General features: G+C 42.6%; 1 protein-coding gene across 2 annotated transcripts in view; it reads left to right on the top strand.

The window, feature by feature from the left end:
• Positions 1 to 15,707, top strand: part of HERC2 (HECT and RLD domain containing E3 ubiquitin protein ligase 2) — a 123,472-nt gene that overhangs the window by 84,354 nt on the left and 23,411 nt on the right. For both annotated transcript variants that reach the window (XM_056862057.1, XM_056862056.1), the window contains exons 65-77: positions 2,067 to 2,238; positions 3,102 to 3,288; positions 4,274 to 4,414; positions 5,577 to 5,768; positions 6,456 to 6,609; positions 9,463 to 9,570; positions 10,796 to 10,927; positions 11,862 to 12,020; positions 12,123 to 12,241; positions 12,765 to 12,890; positions 13,892 to 14,047; positions 14,439 to 14,554; positions 14,690 to 14,888. In XM_056862057.1, coding sequence (XP_056718035.1) covers positions 2,067 to 2,238; positions 3,102 to 3,288; positions 4,274 to 4,414; positions 5,577 to 5,768; positions 6,456 to 6,609; positions 9,463 to 9,570; positions 10,796 to 10,927; positions 11,862 to 12,020; positions 12,123 to 12,241; positions 12,765 to 12,890; positions 13,892 to 14,047; positions 14,439 to 14,554; positions 14,690 to 14,888 — 1,961 coding nt within the window. The remainder of the gene's footprint in view (positions 1 to 2,066; positions 2,239 to 3,101; positions 3,289 to 4,273; positions 4,415 to 5,576; positions 5,769 to 6,455; positions 6,610 to 9,462; positions 9,571 to 10,795; positions 10,928 to 11,861; positions 12,021 to 12,122; positions 12,242 to 12,764; positions 12,891 to 13,891; positions 14,048 to 14,438; positions 14,555 to 14,689; positions 14,889 to 15,707) is intronic.

Below are 15,707 nucleotides of genomic sequence, written 5' to 3'. Positions count from 1 at the left end.
TGTGAAGAAGAATCCCCTCCCCAGTCCTTTTCCACTGCAAAGTTCTTGATTCAGGCACATAACTATTGTTAAACGGAAATGACAGAGGGCCCTAGACCCTGCACTCACACGTGGATTCTGCTTTAGCTTCCTTCATTGCAACATTTTTCTTATTTTTATTGTTGCCGAATCTAATTTACTTATTTCTTGACCACCTTTCACATCGAGATGCAAGGGGGCTTAAAATTAAAAATCAACCATGAATACAAAAAAAATTCATAAGCTTCCAACACACATTAAAACCACAATAGGCTCCCGTTTTCATAAAAATTTCCTTCTAAATTCAGTTAAGTGGAGCGTATTGGAAGAGGTGGTCCTGCAGATGTTTAGTTGCCAGGCAATTAAGTACTTTATAGGTATTAACCAGCACCTTGAATTAAATCTGGAAACTCATCTATAACCAGTAGAGTTGCCAGCTGGCTTGGAGAGAAATGTCCTATCCCTTTAATTGAGCCTTAATTGAGCAACTGAAGCTTTTCATGACAGAGAGGTTAATAACATCACCTGGTAAATAATATACAATTGAGCCTCTATTAAAGGGATGGAACATTCCACCACCATCACCACCAGACAAGATGGCAACCCTAGTAACCAATGCCATTAAGCCTCTATTAAAGGAGCAGAACAATTCAGCCACTGCCAGTTGGCAACTCTACTAATCAAAGCAGTTAAGTGTTCTGGTTGGCAGGTGTGATTAATCTGCTGAGCCATTCTCACCCTGCTGTGACCCAGGCACACACAGCTGTAAAAGCAGGGGTTCCCCGACCTTTTTTGAGTCTGTGGGCACTTTTGGATTTTTGACAGTGTGATGGCTGCAACCACAAAAGGGCTGCCAAAAGAGGTGAGGCAAGCCGCAAGATTTCAGGGAGTGAGTTAATGCAGGGCTTTTACAGTAACTTCTAATATTTCAGGCAGAAGATATTGTTTTAAAATATTTTCTTGCGTACACATATTCTTGTAGATATTCAGTCGCATAGTGACTGCTGTGGTGGCAGCAGCTGCTACCAATGCAACATTTTAAAAAATCTGCACTGCCAATCAGATCTTCACTGGACAATCAGAAGTCCTGCTGGGCAAAAGGGCCCATCTGGTCCAGCCTGTTCTCTAAAAACACTTGGCAGGCACCAGGAAAAGTGTCTGTGGGCATCATGGCCTCAGAGGAATCACTAAACCAAATGAGATTTTCTCCAGCCTTTAGACTCAAACTGACTAGGTCCTGCCATTTTGCTGGTTGTGCCACAGTGTTTACACTGTGTCTGTGGGCACAGCACATTGGGCACCCCTTCTTGAAAGATCGCACGGGGAAAGGGAAACCGAGAGCAAGGTTCAGCTGCAGGCATTGTGGCGCAACCAGCAAAACGGCCGGACCTAGTCAGTTAAGTTCACTCAATCATTTATTGATTACGGCCCATAGCCAGACATATACTAAAGACATTAAAACTAGGAATTCCAAGTATAAAATACACTGGAGACTACATAAAATCCTAAAAGGACACTACTGTGTATATAGATAATAAGACAGGTCATCCGAACAATTTGTGGCTAATCATTTTGGGTCTAAAAGCTGGAGAAAATCTCATTTGGTTTAGTTACTCCTCTGAGCATAACAAACAGGGCAAGCTTAGTTCATGTTATTAATTTTTTAAATGAAGATTTTCAGTTGAATTACGAACATTTCTCTGGTTTACATTTTTTTTTAAACTGGAATGACTAGAATGCCAGCTTTCCTTCATGTTGGATGTGAGTTGTTGGAAAGCACTGATTGTAATGGGGGAAAGGGTGGGTGGGTAAGTAGAGGGGGAGAGAGTGGAGAAATAGTGATGAAGAAGAAATGAACCAATATATTAGACAGTAGTATGGAGGGGGGCAGTTGTATAGCTGTGTATTGGGCATTTGGTGCAGGTGATGTGTTGTGGCTGTGGGCCAAACTGACCCAGCACCTTTGGGATACTGCTGTTTTTAGGTATACCTGCTCTTTTATTGTATGAATTCTTAATGGAAACCTTAATTTTTAAAATTTCCAATAGGTGTCCCATCCGATGCAGATTCTTCTGCTGCTAGTAACAAAATCAGTGGTGCAAATAGTTCTAAACCGAATCGCCCTTCGCTTGCCAAGATCCTTTTGTCACTAGATGGCAACCTAGCCAAGCAGCAGGCATTGTCTCATATACTGACAGCATTACAGATCATGTATGCCAGGTAAGTGTGTGTATCATCAGTACCAAACTGGTCTCAGGTATTAATAGACTCAGGTTTCCTGCTGTCTTTTGGAGGTTTTGATAATCCAAAATTTAACAGCAAGAGCACCATCTGGAGTGAGGATTTAACTGATTCCATCTCATTGTCTGAAGCAGCGTTCTTTTGTGAAACATTTAGTTGGTATTGGCATGGCATTGCTAAGAGCCCCTTAGCACAGAGTGGTAAGCTGCAGTACTGCAGTCCAAACTCTGCTCACGACCTGAGTTCAATCCCAACGGAAGTTAGTTTCAGGTAGCCGGCTCAAGGTTGACTCAGCCTTCCATCCTTCCGAGGTCGGTAAAATGAGCACCCAGCTTGCTGGGGGTAAAGGGAAGATGACTGGGGAAGGCACTGGCAAACCACCCCGTAAACAAAGTCTGCCTAGTAAACGTCGGGATATGACGTCACCCCATGGGTCAGGAATGACCCGTTGCTTGCACAGGGGACCTTTACCTCTTATGGCATTGCTAGGTGGCTTTTCTGTCTGGTGTTAAGTCTGCTTATTAACAAGTAACACTTTATTGTTTTTTAAGACATATTGACAATGCAAAGGTCTCCTTAACCAACATAGACCAAACAAGAAACTAAGTCAAGATCTTCTTTGTGTTTGGAAATATCAGTCTTACTCAAGCCCTTTGTGCATTGCTTACTTGTAAAGATGATGATATTCTTATGTTCTGTGGTTTCATCTATTAGGCATGCTTTCATCGAGAGACTCCTTTGTTAGTGCCAGGATTGGATGAATGCTTTAATTCTGTACATCTTGGACTCCTATACTGGCAGTATAGCAGCAGACTATTATGAACAGTATGGTTTTGATTTAGGGATGCTGTTGTTGGAGCCCTGATGCCTGCAAGCATGATTGCGCCAGTGGAATGTCTGTCCTCGTCTCCTGCGCCACCTCCAGACCTGTCGTCCACAAGCAGCGCTCCCAGTGAAGAAGAAAGTATCCTAGCAGTGGACCTAGAAGAACGACTGAGCCCACCTCCGTGGCAAGACAGGAGGGCTGAGGTAAATTCAGCCTTTTTTCGGGTTGAAATACGCTATGCTAATAAGAGGTAGGGCATTTTATAATATAAAGCTGAAAAACTTTCCATCCATAATCTGCTTGGTTTACCTGTCTTCCATAGCCCTAGTGTTAATTGGATCAGCTGGTTCACAATCCAGTTTGCTAGCTTTAAAAAACTGCATGTGTGAGAGAGCGCAAGAGAAATACCCTCCATTTGGGAGAATAAACTGTCAGTTTTTAGCAGCTGAAGCAGGCCTACCCAAAAAATAGGCATTTTTTTCCTATATTTTATTTATTAGAAATTATATACTACGTTTCTACCGAAAGGCTGTAAGGTAGCTTATGGTAAGTGTGTGAAATCACAGCCATAAATAAAATAATAAATAACACAAATGCTAAAGTTCATTTTAGATTCATTTCAATCTTGACTTAAAGAGAGACTCCAGAATAAAATTCCAATACTGAAATTAAGCCTTGCTTTTTTTGGATGGTATCTTTGTTGTCTGCATCTTGGCAAGATGATGGGCTTCCAGAATACAGAGCATACTTTTTGAAGTAGCTGCTAGACCAGGGGTCTCCAATGTTGTGCCCACGGGTGCCATGGTACCCGCCAAGTATTTTTAGAAAGTGGGAGGGGTCAGGTGGGGCTGTTGCCCAGCAAGGCTTCTGATTGGCTGCTGGAGATTTGATTGGCTGTGCATATTTTTGAAAACATTGCTTTGGCTGCAGCACGAGGATCTTCACTGTGTGTCGGAAGATAAGCTACAGCAGCTGTTTTGCGGCTGCATCCACCACCCTGTGTCAGGATTCCAAAAGTGCCTGCAGGCTCAAAAAGGTTGGGGACCCCTGCTCTAGGCGTAGTTGTAAAGTTAGTCTATGTTGGCAACATGTTATATTCTTATGGCCATTGACAGTGCTTAAACACAGAGTTAGCGGGTTGGCATTTGCAAAACCCCTGTTGCAGTTGTACTGTTCTACTTGTCTTAGGTGGCTTCTGCAGAAGATGCTGTGACTCCCTCTGCTGTGACGCCTTCAGCTGCGGCGGCCTCCTCTCGTCCTTTCATTCCTGTCACAGATGATCCTGGAGCAGCCAGTATAATAGCAGAGACCATGACCAAAACCAAAGAAGTACTGGGGCTCATTCTTACTGCTAGAAATAGAGTTGAATTATATTTCCTCCAAAGTCTCTGAAAGGAGGTGGTGATTGAGAAGCCATAATGCACATACTGGGTTGGATACAGAGCAAACTTTCCATTTGCATTAGAGCTCTTGCACAAGGGGAAATGCAAGAAAAATACTGTGGTGACTGGTTGTGCTGAGTCAAACCTATTATATCCCCAATGTATTTCCATTTGTGTAAGATCTTGAGGAGCCCCATGGCGCAGAGTGGTAAGCTGCAGTACTGCAGTCCAAGCTCTGCTCACGACCTGAGTGCGATCCCGACGGAAGTTGGTTTCAGGTAGCCGGCTCAAGGTTGACTCAGCCTTCTATCCTTCCGAGGTCGGTAAAATGAGTACCCAGCTTGCTGGGGGTAAAGGGAAGACAACTGGGAAGGCACTGGCAAACCACGCCGTAAACAAAGTCTGACTAGTAAACGTCGGGACCCGGTGCTTGCACAGGGGACCTTTACCTTTACTTTTAAGATCTTGTGCAACTAGTTTCCAGGCACTATAGTATATAAGCGGGAAAGTGCTAGGTGTTGCACAGTGTCTTGCTCAAGCAGAACTGCACTGCTTCCTGCTTGCACATCATAGGATCCAAGCTACTGTGTTCAAGCTTGTTTGTAGGGTTTCCTGATGCTATAGAACCTTTGATTAATTAGCTCTTCTGAGGCTGAGCTTGTAGATATAACGGAAAACAATGCTACATTCTCATTTCTGGGCTAGTATCTTTTCACATCTCTCTCTCTTTTTTAAAATCCCTTTTCTATTTTGGAAGCTTTGTAGGAGAAAGGAGTTAAATATAGCCTATCATTGCCGCCACACTTGTCTGTTAATAAATAATGTAACATGAGGAATGCAGGTTATTTATTTAGAATTATGAAACTTTCGATCTGAAAAAATTATAGATTTCTTCATGTTTTGAAGTACTGAAGAGGTAACAAGTAATCTGAAGATAAGTGTGTAGCTAGTGGAACTGTAGAATTCATAGCTGTAGATGTTTGTCTCAGTGGATAATGCTTGACCACATCCATTACTGCTCTTTCACATCTAGAGCAAGTTGTGAGACCCCTTGACTAGTGATAATATAGTCAAAGCTTTCATGCATTCCTTTCCGTTTTCTTTCGAAGGATGTGGAAAGCCAAAGTAAAGCCTCTGGCCCAGAGCCCCAGTACCTGGATGAATTCACTGGCCTTCTGGTACCAGATGACACCAGAGTCATGGTTGACCTGCTGAAGCTCGCCGTGTCCAGTCGTGCTGGGGAGAAAGGAAAGGAAGTTCTTTCGGCTGTACTGTCTGGCATGGGCACTGCTTATCCCCAGGTTGGTCAGAGAGACTGCCATTTTTTGTCATTGGTTACTCCTGTATCTGTGAAATTAAACAGAAGTCCAGTGTCACCTTAGAGACTAATACTGTTTATTCTAGCCTAAGCTTTCATAAATGCGAACTCAATTCATCAGTTGCACATCTATACCTGTACTTCTCTCTTAAGCATATTGAAATGCTTGTGACAAGGTAAAGTGTCCTGGGATATTAGTCTTTCACACTTACTCCCAGAAATCCATACTAGCCTAGTGGTCTTGTTAGTAATTCTGTCATTCTCTTCCCTGTGTGCTCTCGCTGTCATTGCTATAGACCAAAGGTTCCCAAAGTGGGCAGTATCACCCTCTGGGGGTTGTGGGATAGAGTAGGGGGCGCTGGGGTTGAGTTTGTGGAGCCAAGGGGGCGGTGGTCCAAAAAGTTTGGGAACCACTGCTATAGACCATGTAGCAGAGGTTAATTTCACATGATTCGACACTGGGATTTTGGTTAGGCTGAGGCAAAACCTATTTGAGTAGCAGAAACATATTCTGAATTCCCAGTTGACACTGTGCGCTATGAAATATCAGAAGTTTCTGGGGGAATTAGGCGGTATCTGAACAGCATGACTTTAATTCTCTCATCTTTCCTGTAGCATAGTACATTAGCAGCACTTTTTGCATACAGTTACAAAATATTTGTATTTTCAGGTCGCTGATATGTTGTTGGAGCTGTGCGTAACAGAGCTGGAAGATGTGGCCACTGATTCACAGAGTGGCCGCCTGTCTTCACAACCGGTAGTGGTGGAAAGCAGTCACCCATATACAGACGATACTTCTACCAGCGGCACTGTTAAAATACCAGGTAATAAATTTTCAGTAAGGTATACTCTGGAAGGCAATGTGCCCTTAATGGTATGCAGATGTATTAGGGGCTTTCTGTTTCCTTTAATTTTTTTTACAAACATTGGTGGTTCCATCATAGTAGTATGAGGCTGCAGAAAAGTCTTACGCTTATTGATAAATACAGATGGAAAAAGTAGTATATGAATTGTTTCGAGGTCATGTCAAAATAGCTTGATTGTCCTTATGTACACATTTAGTGGTAAGCTGCAGTACTGCAGTCCAAGCTCTGCTCACGACCTGAGTTCGATCCTGACGGAAGTCGGTTTCAGGTAGCCGGCTCAAGGTTGACTCAGCCTTCCATCCTTCTGAGGTCTGTAAAATGAGTACCCAGCTTGCTGGGGGTAAAGGGAAGATGACTGGGGAAGGCACTGGCAAACCACCCCATAAACAAAGTCTGCCTAGTAAAGTCAGGATGTGACATCACCCCATGGGTCAGTAATGACCCGGTGCTTGCTCAGGGGACCTTTACCTTTACCTTTTACACATTTGAAGGTTAGAGAGTGATAAAACGATACTCTCATTATGTTGCTAATGTTCATGTAGTAGAGTGGTTCTACTGTGTTAATCATTAATACGTGACTGAGATATAGGTAAACTAATTCTGAAGTAGTGGTGTTCACTTAAAATCCTTTTTCTTGAAAATGGCAGATATAGTTTTGCTCTTTTTTTAAAAAAAAATTCCATTCTCAGTGCTTTAATAAACTTCAACAAATCATGGGTTGTTTCCATGTTTCCAGTGCAAGAAAGCTCAACAAAAACGTCTGTAAGAGCTAAAGTTTCAGCATGGCTTTTCTTATAAAGCTATGCACACATCTATAAGTGCGTTGATGCTTTCACCATGTAAATCAGGGGTGTCGAACTCCTTTGTTAAGAGTGTCGTTTGGACGGGATGGGCCATGTGTATCAAATAAATAAATAACAAAACATGTAATGCCAGGTCCCGGAGATACAAACTTTATAGAAGACACAGGCAAAGTCATTATTTTTTTACTTTAAATACAAACAAGCTTACATTATTTTCCTTTTATTACCGGACTTTGATAACTGACACCTCTTGCTCTGAACAACTGCATCAAAATCTGTGCTGTAGCAATTTTGAGTGGGTACGTTTCTGCAGTGGCACCTCAGGCACAAAAGAAGTCTTATGGTCTCTGAAACATGTCTGGTAGCTGCCTTCTGCTTGGTTTTCAGTTTTTTGGCTAGCTGATCAATCCTTTTACTTACTATATATTTTTTTGACTTTTATGAGGATATCATTTTATTTTGTGGATTTTATCTGGTTGTGAGCTGCCTTAATAAACAAATACTGTTCTTGTCAAAATACCTTTTCTTACAAACCACTGAAATAGAAAGTCCACTGTTGCCTTGACTGCTATAAAAATAGAAGCAAATATCCAACTGGATTAACTTCAAACAGCTAGTGCATTCTTAAAAAAAACATTTCCGCCACTTTTTGACCCACACAGGTTTACAAAGTGGGTTACAATAAATTTAAAATTGAGCAAGTTAAAATTGTAGATCTATCATTAATAAGTATCATACAGGAAAATCGAACTTCCTTTAAAACCCAATCCAAAATCTAACAAATTGCAGCCAAAGAAAGAAAAGGGAACATGTCAACACTCAAAGTTCAGCCATAAGAAACAGTTGACCGCAAAAAGCCTCTGAAACAGAATGTTAAAACAGCGATCTAATTGGATTTGTTGTTTCCCAGCTCTGAAAATGAAGAGCATCTAGACTGTGTGAATTAAAAGGGAAATAATGTGTTTGTTGAGTGTCAACGGCACCCGCTTCTGCTCTTGTATATTTTATTGTGTTTAAGCTAACTATATGAAAAGCAGACTCTACCAGGGGAAAAACGCAAATGAAAATCTCCCCCAGGGGGTGGGCGCTATGCAGACAAGAGTCTGCATCAAGGCTGTCTCTTTTCCCCTCTTCTGAGAGCTCAACGAAATCCCTCTCAGGCTGAACAAGCGGCAGGAACAGCGAGTCTGGAGCCCTGTGAGGGGTACAGTGGTGCGGTGTGGGAAAAAGAAATGCTAGAAGGGCACAAAACCTGGAACCTGCAGTGGATTTGCTGTAGCAGAAACTTTTGCAGTTGGCCAGGCAGCAGGGGCTTCTGCCACGACCTAGGCCACCTGGTCATTCAGGCTTCTGAGGGAGGGGAGGGGACAGGGTGCATGGAGTGAAGAGCACAAGATAGGGCTTCTGCTGAGAAGAGACCATGGCAGGCAGGGAGATGCCCAGAGCAGCCCCTGCCTGGTCGCCACTATCTCACGCGTATTTCCAACGACCCCGAGGCCCCCTCGCAAGCCTGGGCACTCTCCAAGCTCCGCAGGGAGGCCTGAAATGAAGGAACTTTGGGAGTTTGGCGCTCAACCTCGGTCTTGCCACCACAGACCGAGGAGGAAGCAGCAGCCAAGCAGACAGATGCACCCGTAGCCTCTGGCTGCCACTGCAGTGCCCCTGGTTGCCAGCCCCTCTCTAGATCTGGCCTTGATTCCATCCCAATCTGCATTCAGATTGGCATGGCCTGCAGGCTCCTCCATGTTTCCTGAGTCTGTGGCCAGAAGGGGAGGAGCGGGGTGGGTGGCTGCCTCTACGGGCCGGATGTGGCCTATGGGCCGCAGCTTTGACACTGCTTATGTAAGGTTTTCAGTTACCCTGCTGGAAAACAATTCTGCTGTACATTCAGCACCAAATACTCGATTAAATTAAGAATATGGCTTGTTCAGTTTTGTTAAGAGTTCTGGTGCTGACATATTTTGAATGAGAGTATCAAATTGCTGCTTCTGTGGCTTTTAATCTTTAGGTGCTGAAGGACTCAGGGTAGAATTTGATCGTCAGTGTTCCACAGAGCGTCGCCATGACCCGCTTACTGTCATGGATGGTGTCAACAGGATAGTTTCTGTCAGATCAGGTAATGAGACTGAATGTCAAATCACTTCATTTTATGTTCAGTATTTTATGGTTTATCATGGAGTACTGACAAAAAGTGTGTTACAGATCTGTGGTGTAGAATAATTTGAGGGAAACAGATGGAAAACAAGTATAACATTAGCAATATGAGAGATTCAGTAATCATAATCTTCAACAAGGATAAAATTGATAAGGCTTTAAAGTAATGAAGTCAGACATTTCATTTCATTGGGCATAGATAAAACCTTTTTACATATGCCACTATTTTTATCAGTTTCTTTTTCTAGTCTTTGACATACCTACTGCTACCTTTAATTTGAAAATAATCATTTAGCACTTTAATTGTGCTTGCTTATCCTACCCTCATGTTTTAATTTAGGTGTGAAGTAGGAGAACAATTTGGATCAGGAGAGCAGCTACCAGGTTTTCTAATGCCATTTGTTTCCTCTGTTTTCTATGCGTCTCAGATGTAATAGTACTTATTTTCTGTTTGCTTTCACTGATCTTTGGAGCTGATGAAGCAACTGGTATCAAAGTCACATTGGTTTGTATTTAAAGAGATCATAATATAAGCAGAAGGTGCTTTTGTTCATGCAAGAGGAAGTCATGGATGTCTGTGGACCTCCCATGTAACCCCTCTGTCTCTTTTCATGCTGTCCCATTGGCCCCTCCACTCTGAAAAATGAGTTTTCAACAGGAGCAGGAGGGTGGGAAGATCATGTTATGTAAGCCGAGCTCAACTCCCTTTTTTGATACATATAACCAGATTTTATGTATGACTTACATAGTCATCAGTGAAGTTAAAAACATAGTATCATTAATGTACACAACACCTTGTAGGGTGATTTTTTTTTTTTAAGGCTGTACCAAAATAGATTAGGAGCCCCATGGCACAGAGTGGTAAGCTGCAGTGCTGCAGTCCAAGCTCTGCTCACAACCTGAGTTCGATCCCAATGGAAGTTGGGTTCAGGTAGCCGGCTCAAGGTTGACTCAGCCTTCCATCCTTCTGAGGTCAGTAAAACGAGTACCCAGCTTGCTGGGGGTAAAGAGAAGATGACTGGGGAAGGCACTGGCAAACCATGCCATAAACAAAGTCTGCCTAGTAAGCGTTGGGGATGTGACGTCCCCCCATGGGTCAGGAATGACCCGGTGTTTGCACAGGGGACTTTTACCTTTACACCAAATAGATTGCAATCTAAGTTGTGTATCTCATTACAATTTTACAGGTCGTGAATGGTCTGATTGGTCTAGTGAACTGCGTATTCCAGGTGATGAATTAAAATGGAAGTTTATCAGTGATGGTTCTGTAAATGGATGGGGTTGGCGCTTCACTGTTTATCCTATCATGCCAGCTGCAGGTGAGTGCCGTATTCAGCTTTAGGATATATTAGTTAATTGTGTTAGCAAATGTAATTTACCTGAGCCTTGTTATCAGCATAAGTCACGCAAGTAGTGTAAGAAGCAATGTAAATAGGGGGGAAATAAGAGTTTGAGTGCATCAGTGTTAGAGAACATTGGTGAACAACCAGCTCACATCATAAGTTGAACCACAGTGAGATGTTCTTCCATTGATGGCAGGAAAATTCCTGGATTGCAAAGGCTATTGCTGGAAAAGCCAAGATGAAAAAACCTTCAAGTGACCCCGTTATCATTTGATGGTGATAATTGTTAACAAGATTGTCAATGGTCATATTCATCTAAGCCAAAGCCAAATGTGTTATTCAGTTAGCTCAATTAGAAATATCCAAGGGAAATCTCGTTGTGCTTACTGGAGCTATTATTGCCCTTTTCCCTTCCTTTGGAATATTAAATTGCATTAAACTCTGAAAGATGGGTGGGGTGAAGGAAGGTAACACAGTACTTACGTAGTCTTTTTCATATATGTAAAGGGTTTTGTGGTATACAAATTCTACAGATCAGATTTCTGTAGTGGAGGTTCCTTTCAGCAAATGTCTTCTGATAGTGAGCATACATAAAATGCACTCTTGCCTTCTTACCTAACCCATTTCTTGCAATTTCAGTATTGTACAGTATAGCTTTTTGTCTTGTCTTTGTGAGCTGCGTCAGTTTTTTGAAACTTATGTATGTGAAAGCAGAGAGATTAGTTGGGCCCTCATCCGAGGATAAAAGCACTCTTGCTGTGCTTTGATTTTAGTTATGGTGCGTATTTAGATTTTTACCTTTTTCTTTCCCAGTGGCTCAGGTCAGGTTGCAATTAATACTAGCCTATTTCTCTTAACAGATGTTAGATTGGAGTATTACGGTAATCCTCGTACTGTTTTCTGCCCACAGGTCCAAAAGATCTTCTTTCAGATCGCTGCATTCTTTCTTGCCCCTCAATGGATTTAGTAACGTGTCTGCTGGATTTCCGTTTGAATTTTGCTTCCAACAGGAGCATAGTTCCCCGCTTGGCAGCTTCCCTGGCAGCATGTGCTCAGCTGAGTGCTCTAGGTACGTTCCAAGTCTCTGTGGAGAGGTTTCTGACCGTACATTTTAAAACCAGTTCTTTTAAGTCTAATCGTATTTCTTTTTTTCCCTACTGTGCATTTTTAGCTGCTGGCCACAGGATGTGGGCCTTACAAAGACTACGTAAACTGTTAACTACAGAGTTCGGCCAGTCTATTAACATCAACCGAATACTGGGAGATAATGACAGTGAAACACGAACTATGGTAAGAGTTTCAAACCTTCCAGTGGTAATATCACGAATTGCCAAGTCAATGTAGTCTTACTATGCTAACCAATCATGTAATGCCAGACATATTTTAGGCTTTTTAAAGCTCTAGAATTGCATAATGTTTTACTTCTAAAAATAGCATATCATGTGGATTCTTGATTGATGGTCTTCATGTAGGTAACTAACTTGTAATCAGGTATTAGTTTTACCAAGGATGGCGTGAATATTCTCTATTACCATTCTCTGTTCTCTACTACCATAAATTGTGCTGAGTTGTGTGAAAAGCACAGCACAAAATCAGGAAAGAAACAAATCTGGAGTGATCTGTAATATTTAGATGGTACCAGACAATGTACCAAGGACCTCTGGTTTCCATGGTTATGTTGGTGAAATACATTGTTCTCTGCACGCAGTGTGGTTTGACAGTTAAATTACCACCTCTTGATTGCAAAGTTTAATCATTATCAAGAATTATTTAGAAGCTGTAAAAGATTCCCCCCCCCCAATTACTTTTTCAGAGTTTCACAGGTAGTGCTTTAGCTGCTCTGGTTAAAGGCCTCCCTGAAGCTTTGCAGAGGCAATTTGATTACGAAGATCCCATCGTCAGAGGGGGCAAGCAGCTGCTCCACAGTCCTTTCTTTAAGGTAATGCGACCAGAGATGCAAAAACTTGGCGGAGTTTAGGAACCAGAAATGGGAGTGCTCTTGATAAATTGCTTATAGGCAATTGGAGCCACAAAAACGGAAACATTCCTTTATCACAGTCCTAAAAATACTGCATAAGAGCCCCGTGGTGCAGAGTGGTAAGCTGCAGTACAGCAGTCCAAGCTCTGCTCATGACCTGAGTTTGATCCCGATGGAAGTTGGCTTCAGGTAGCCGGCTCAAGGTCGACTCAGCCTTCCGTCCTTCTGAGGTCGGTAAAATGAGTACCCAGCTTGCTGGGGGTAAAGGAAAGATGACAGGGGAAGGCACTGGCAAACCACCCTGTAAACAAAGTCTGCCTAGAAATCGTCAGGATGTGACGTCACCCCATGGGTCAGGAATGACCCGTTGCTTGCACAGGGGACCTTTACCTTTTTACCTTTTAAAATACTGCTTGGGGTAGCTATAGAGAGGGTAGGAGATATGGGAGGTGGTTTTATAGTAGATAAAGTAAGCTGTTGGTCAGCGGTCCCCAAACATTTTGAGCTCACGGGCACCTTTGGAATTCTGACCCAGCTTGGTGGGCGCAGAAACAAAATGACTGTCACAAAATGGCTGCCGCAGGAGGTGGAGCCAGCCATAAAATGGCTGCTGTAGCTCAACTTCAGTCGCACAGTGACTGTGCTGTAGCAGCTACTGTAAAGCAACATTCTAAAAAACCTGCACAGCCAATCAAATCTCCAGTGGCCAAGCAGAAGCCTTGCTGGGAAAAAGTCCCAACTGGCCCTGCCCACTTTCTAAAAACACTTGGTTGGTATCCGAAAGGATGTCGGAGGATTCTATATTGCGCTCAGAGGAACCACATTGCAGATCCCTACTGTAGGTTTAAATTTTAAATTAAAGATTTATTTTAAAAGATTGACATCCAAGGGACAGCTTGTAATCTTATTACATGGTCCAGCAGATGTTTTGTGTTTTTGAATGAAATGTATTTTATCTGTAGGTCCTTGTAGCCCTTGCTTGTGATCTGGAACTGGATACTCTTCCCTGCTGTGCAGAGACACACAAATGGGCTTGGTTTAGAAGATACTGCATGGCCTCCAGGGTTGCTGTGGCCCTTGATAAAAGAACACCATTGCCTCGCCTCTTCCTTGATGAGGTACTGGAGAAGTGGAATACATGAATAGCGGAATACATAGTTTTTTAAAAAAGCTTAATCTTTCCTGGTATACTTGGGAGTAAGTCCAGCTTTAATAATTTAAGACATACTTCCAAGTAAACATGCCTAGCCTTGCAACTTTAAAAGGTTATCTGAAACAGCCATGTAAAATGTGAGAACGTTAAATACATTGCTTGCCTTCAGCCAAAAAGATTACCAGGGCATAGTCTGTGGCCTTTCCCCCATACGAGGTCTGGTTTGCATCTTCTGCATCATTTCATTAGAGCTGTAGCGGTCAAGCAAAATGCAACAAATGGAGACAGTTATGGGGTTTTTTTTGTTTTTGTTTTTACTAGCGGTGGGTTACGGTGTGGTATGATTTGTATTGTAGGTGGCCAAGAAAATTCGAGAATTAATGGCAGATAATGAAAACATGGATGTTCTACATGAAAGTCATGATGTTTTTAAGCGAGAGCAGGATGAACAACTTGTGCAGTGGATGAACAGGTAATTTGGAGTATAGAAAGAACTACAGGTTTGAAGGGCTTATGAAATGTTCATTGGTAGTTCATTGGGGTGTATCACAAGGTTGAGGATGCCGTGAATTTTGTACTTCCACACTACCTATCCTGTTGTCAACAGGCGACCTGACGACTGGACCCTTTCTGCTGGGGGCAGCGGCACTATTTATGGTTGGGGCCATAATCATCGAGGACAGCTTGGAGGCATTGAAGGGGCAAAGGTCAAAGTTCCAACTCCATGTGAAGCCCTAGCCACACTGAGGCCAGTGCAATTAATTGGTGGTGAGCAGACACTTTTTGCAGTGACTGCAGATGGAAAGGTAAGTATATTTAACATGTACAAATAGCAAACAGACCCAGATGTAGTCTATACGAAAGGGAAATTTGAGGGGGGGATCTAAAATGGTGGACTTAGAAAAGGTAATTCCTGGGCGCTTGCCAGCCAAGGTAGCCCCCCCCCCCAGTTTAAAATGTGAAAAAAAATTAATGTGAGGGACTAGAGGCCCTAACTTTATAAAAGACGTAGGCATTTTATGGTATTTATTTGGTACGCATAGTCAGCCCTGACAAAGTGACATTTATGTTATATGTGGCCCTCCTCACAAATGAGTTCGACACCCCTGATCTAAACACTGGGCTGCCTCCGAAGTGCATGTGGACCTTCGGAGGCCGGAAGTGGTGCAGAACTGAACACTGGGCTCCGCCGAGCCCAGCATTTGGCTGTGCGCCATGTGTTTTTCAGGTTTGTGTTAATTAAACCTGGACATTTCTGACTATTCGGAAAAGCTGGATCCTTTATATTCAGCTTTTTTGGCTTTTCTAAAATTTCCGGGTTTAATAAAACCGAATGCGAAAAATACCAGGAAAAAATGGTGCACAGACCTACTTATAATATATGAAAATATAGACACTATACTGAAAATTCCATTCTGTTAGAACTGCTTGTAGTTGAAAATTCAGATAGAATACAGAAAGGATGGCGACTTATAGATCACTAGTTTGGGGAAATCAAACAGTGCTTTTGTGGGGTGATTGCAGCTTGTACATCAGCCTGAAAGAAAAATCATCACCTCTAATTTAATCATTTACTTATTTGACTGGATGTGATTTTCTTCTGCTCTGCAGTGTGTGCTCTGGGA

This window comes from Euleptes europaea, chromosome 16, assembly GCF_029931775.1.
Source record: "Euleptes europaea isolate rEulEur1 chromosome 16, rEulEur1.hap1, whole genome shotgun sequence".
In the NCBI taxonomy this organism is placed as follows: domain Eukaryota; kingdom Metazoa; phylum Chordata; class Lepidosauria; order Squamata; family Sphaerodactylidae; genus Euleptes; species Euleptes europaea.
Note: the sequence above shows the minus strand (reverse complement) of the source record. Positions and strands in the feature narration are given on the sequence as shown.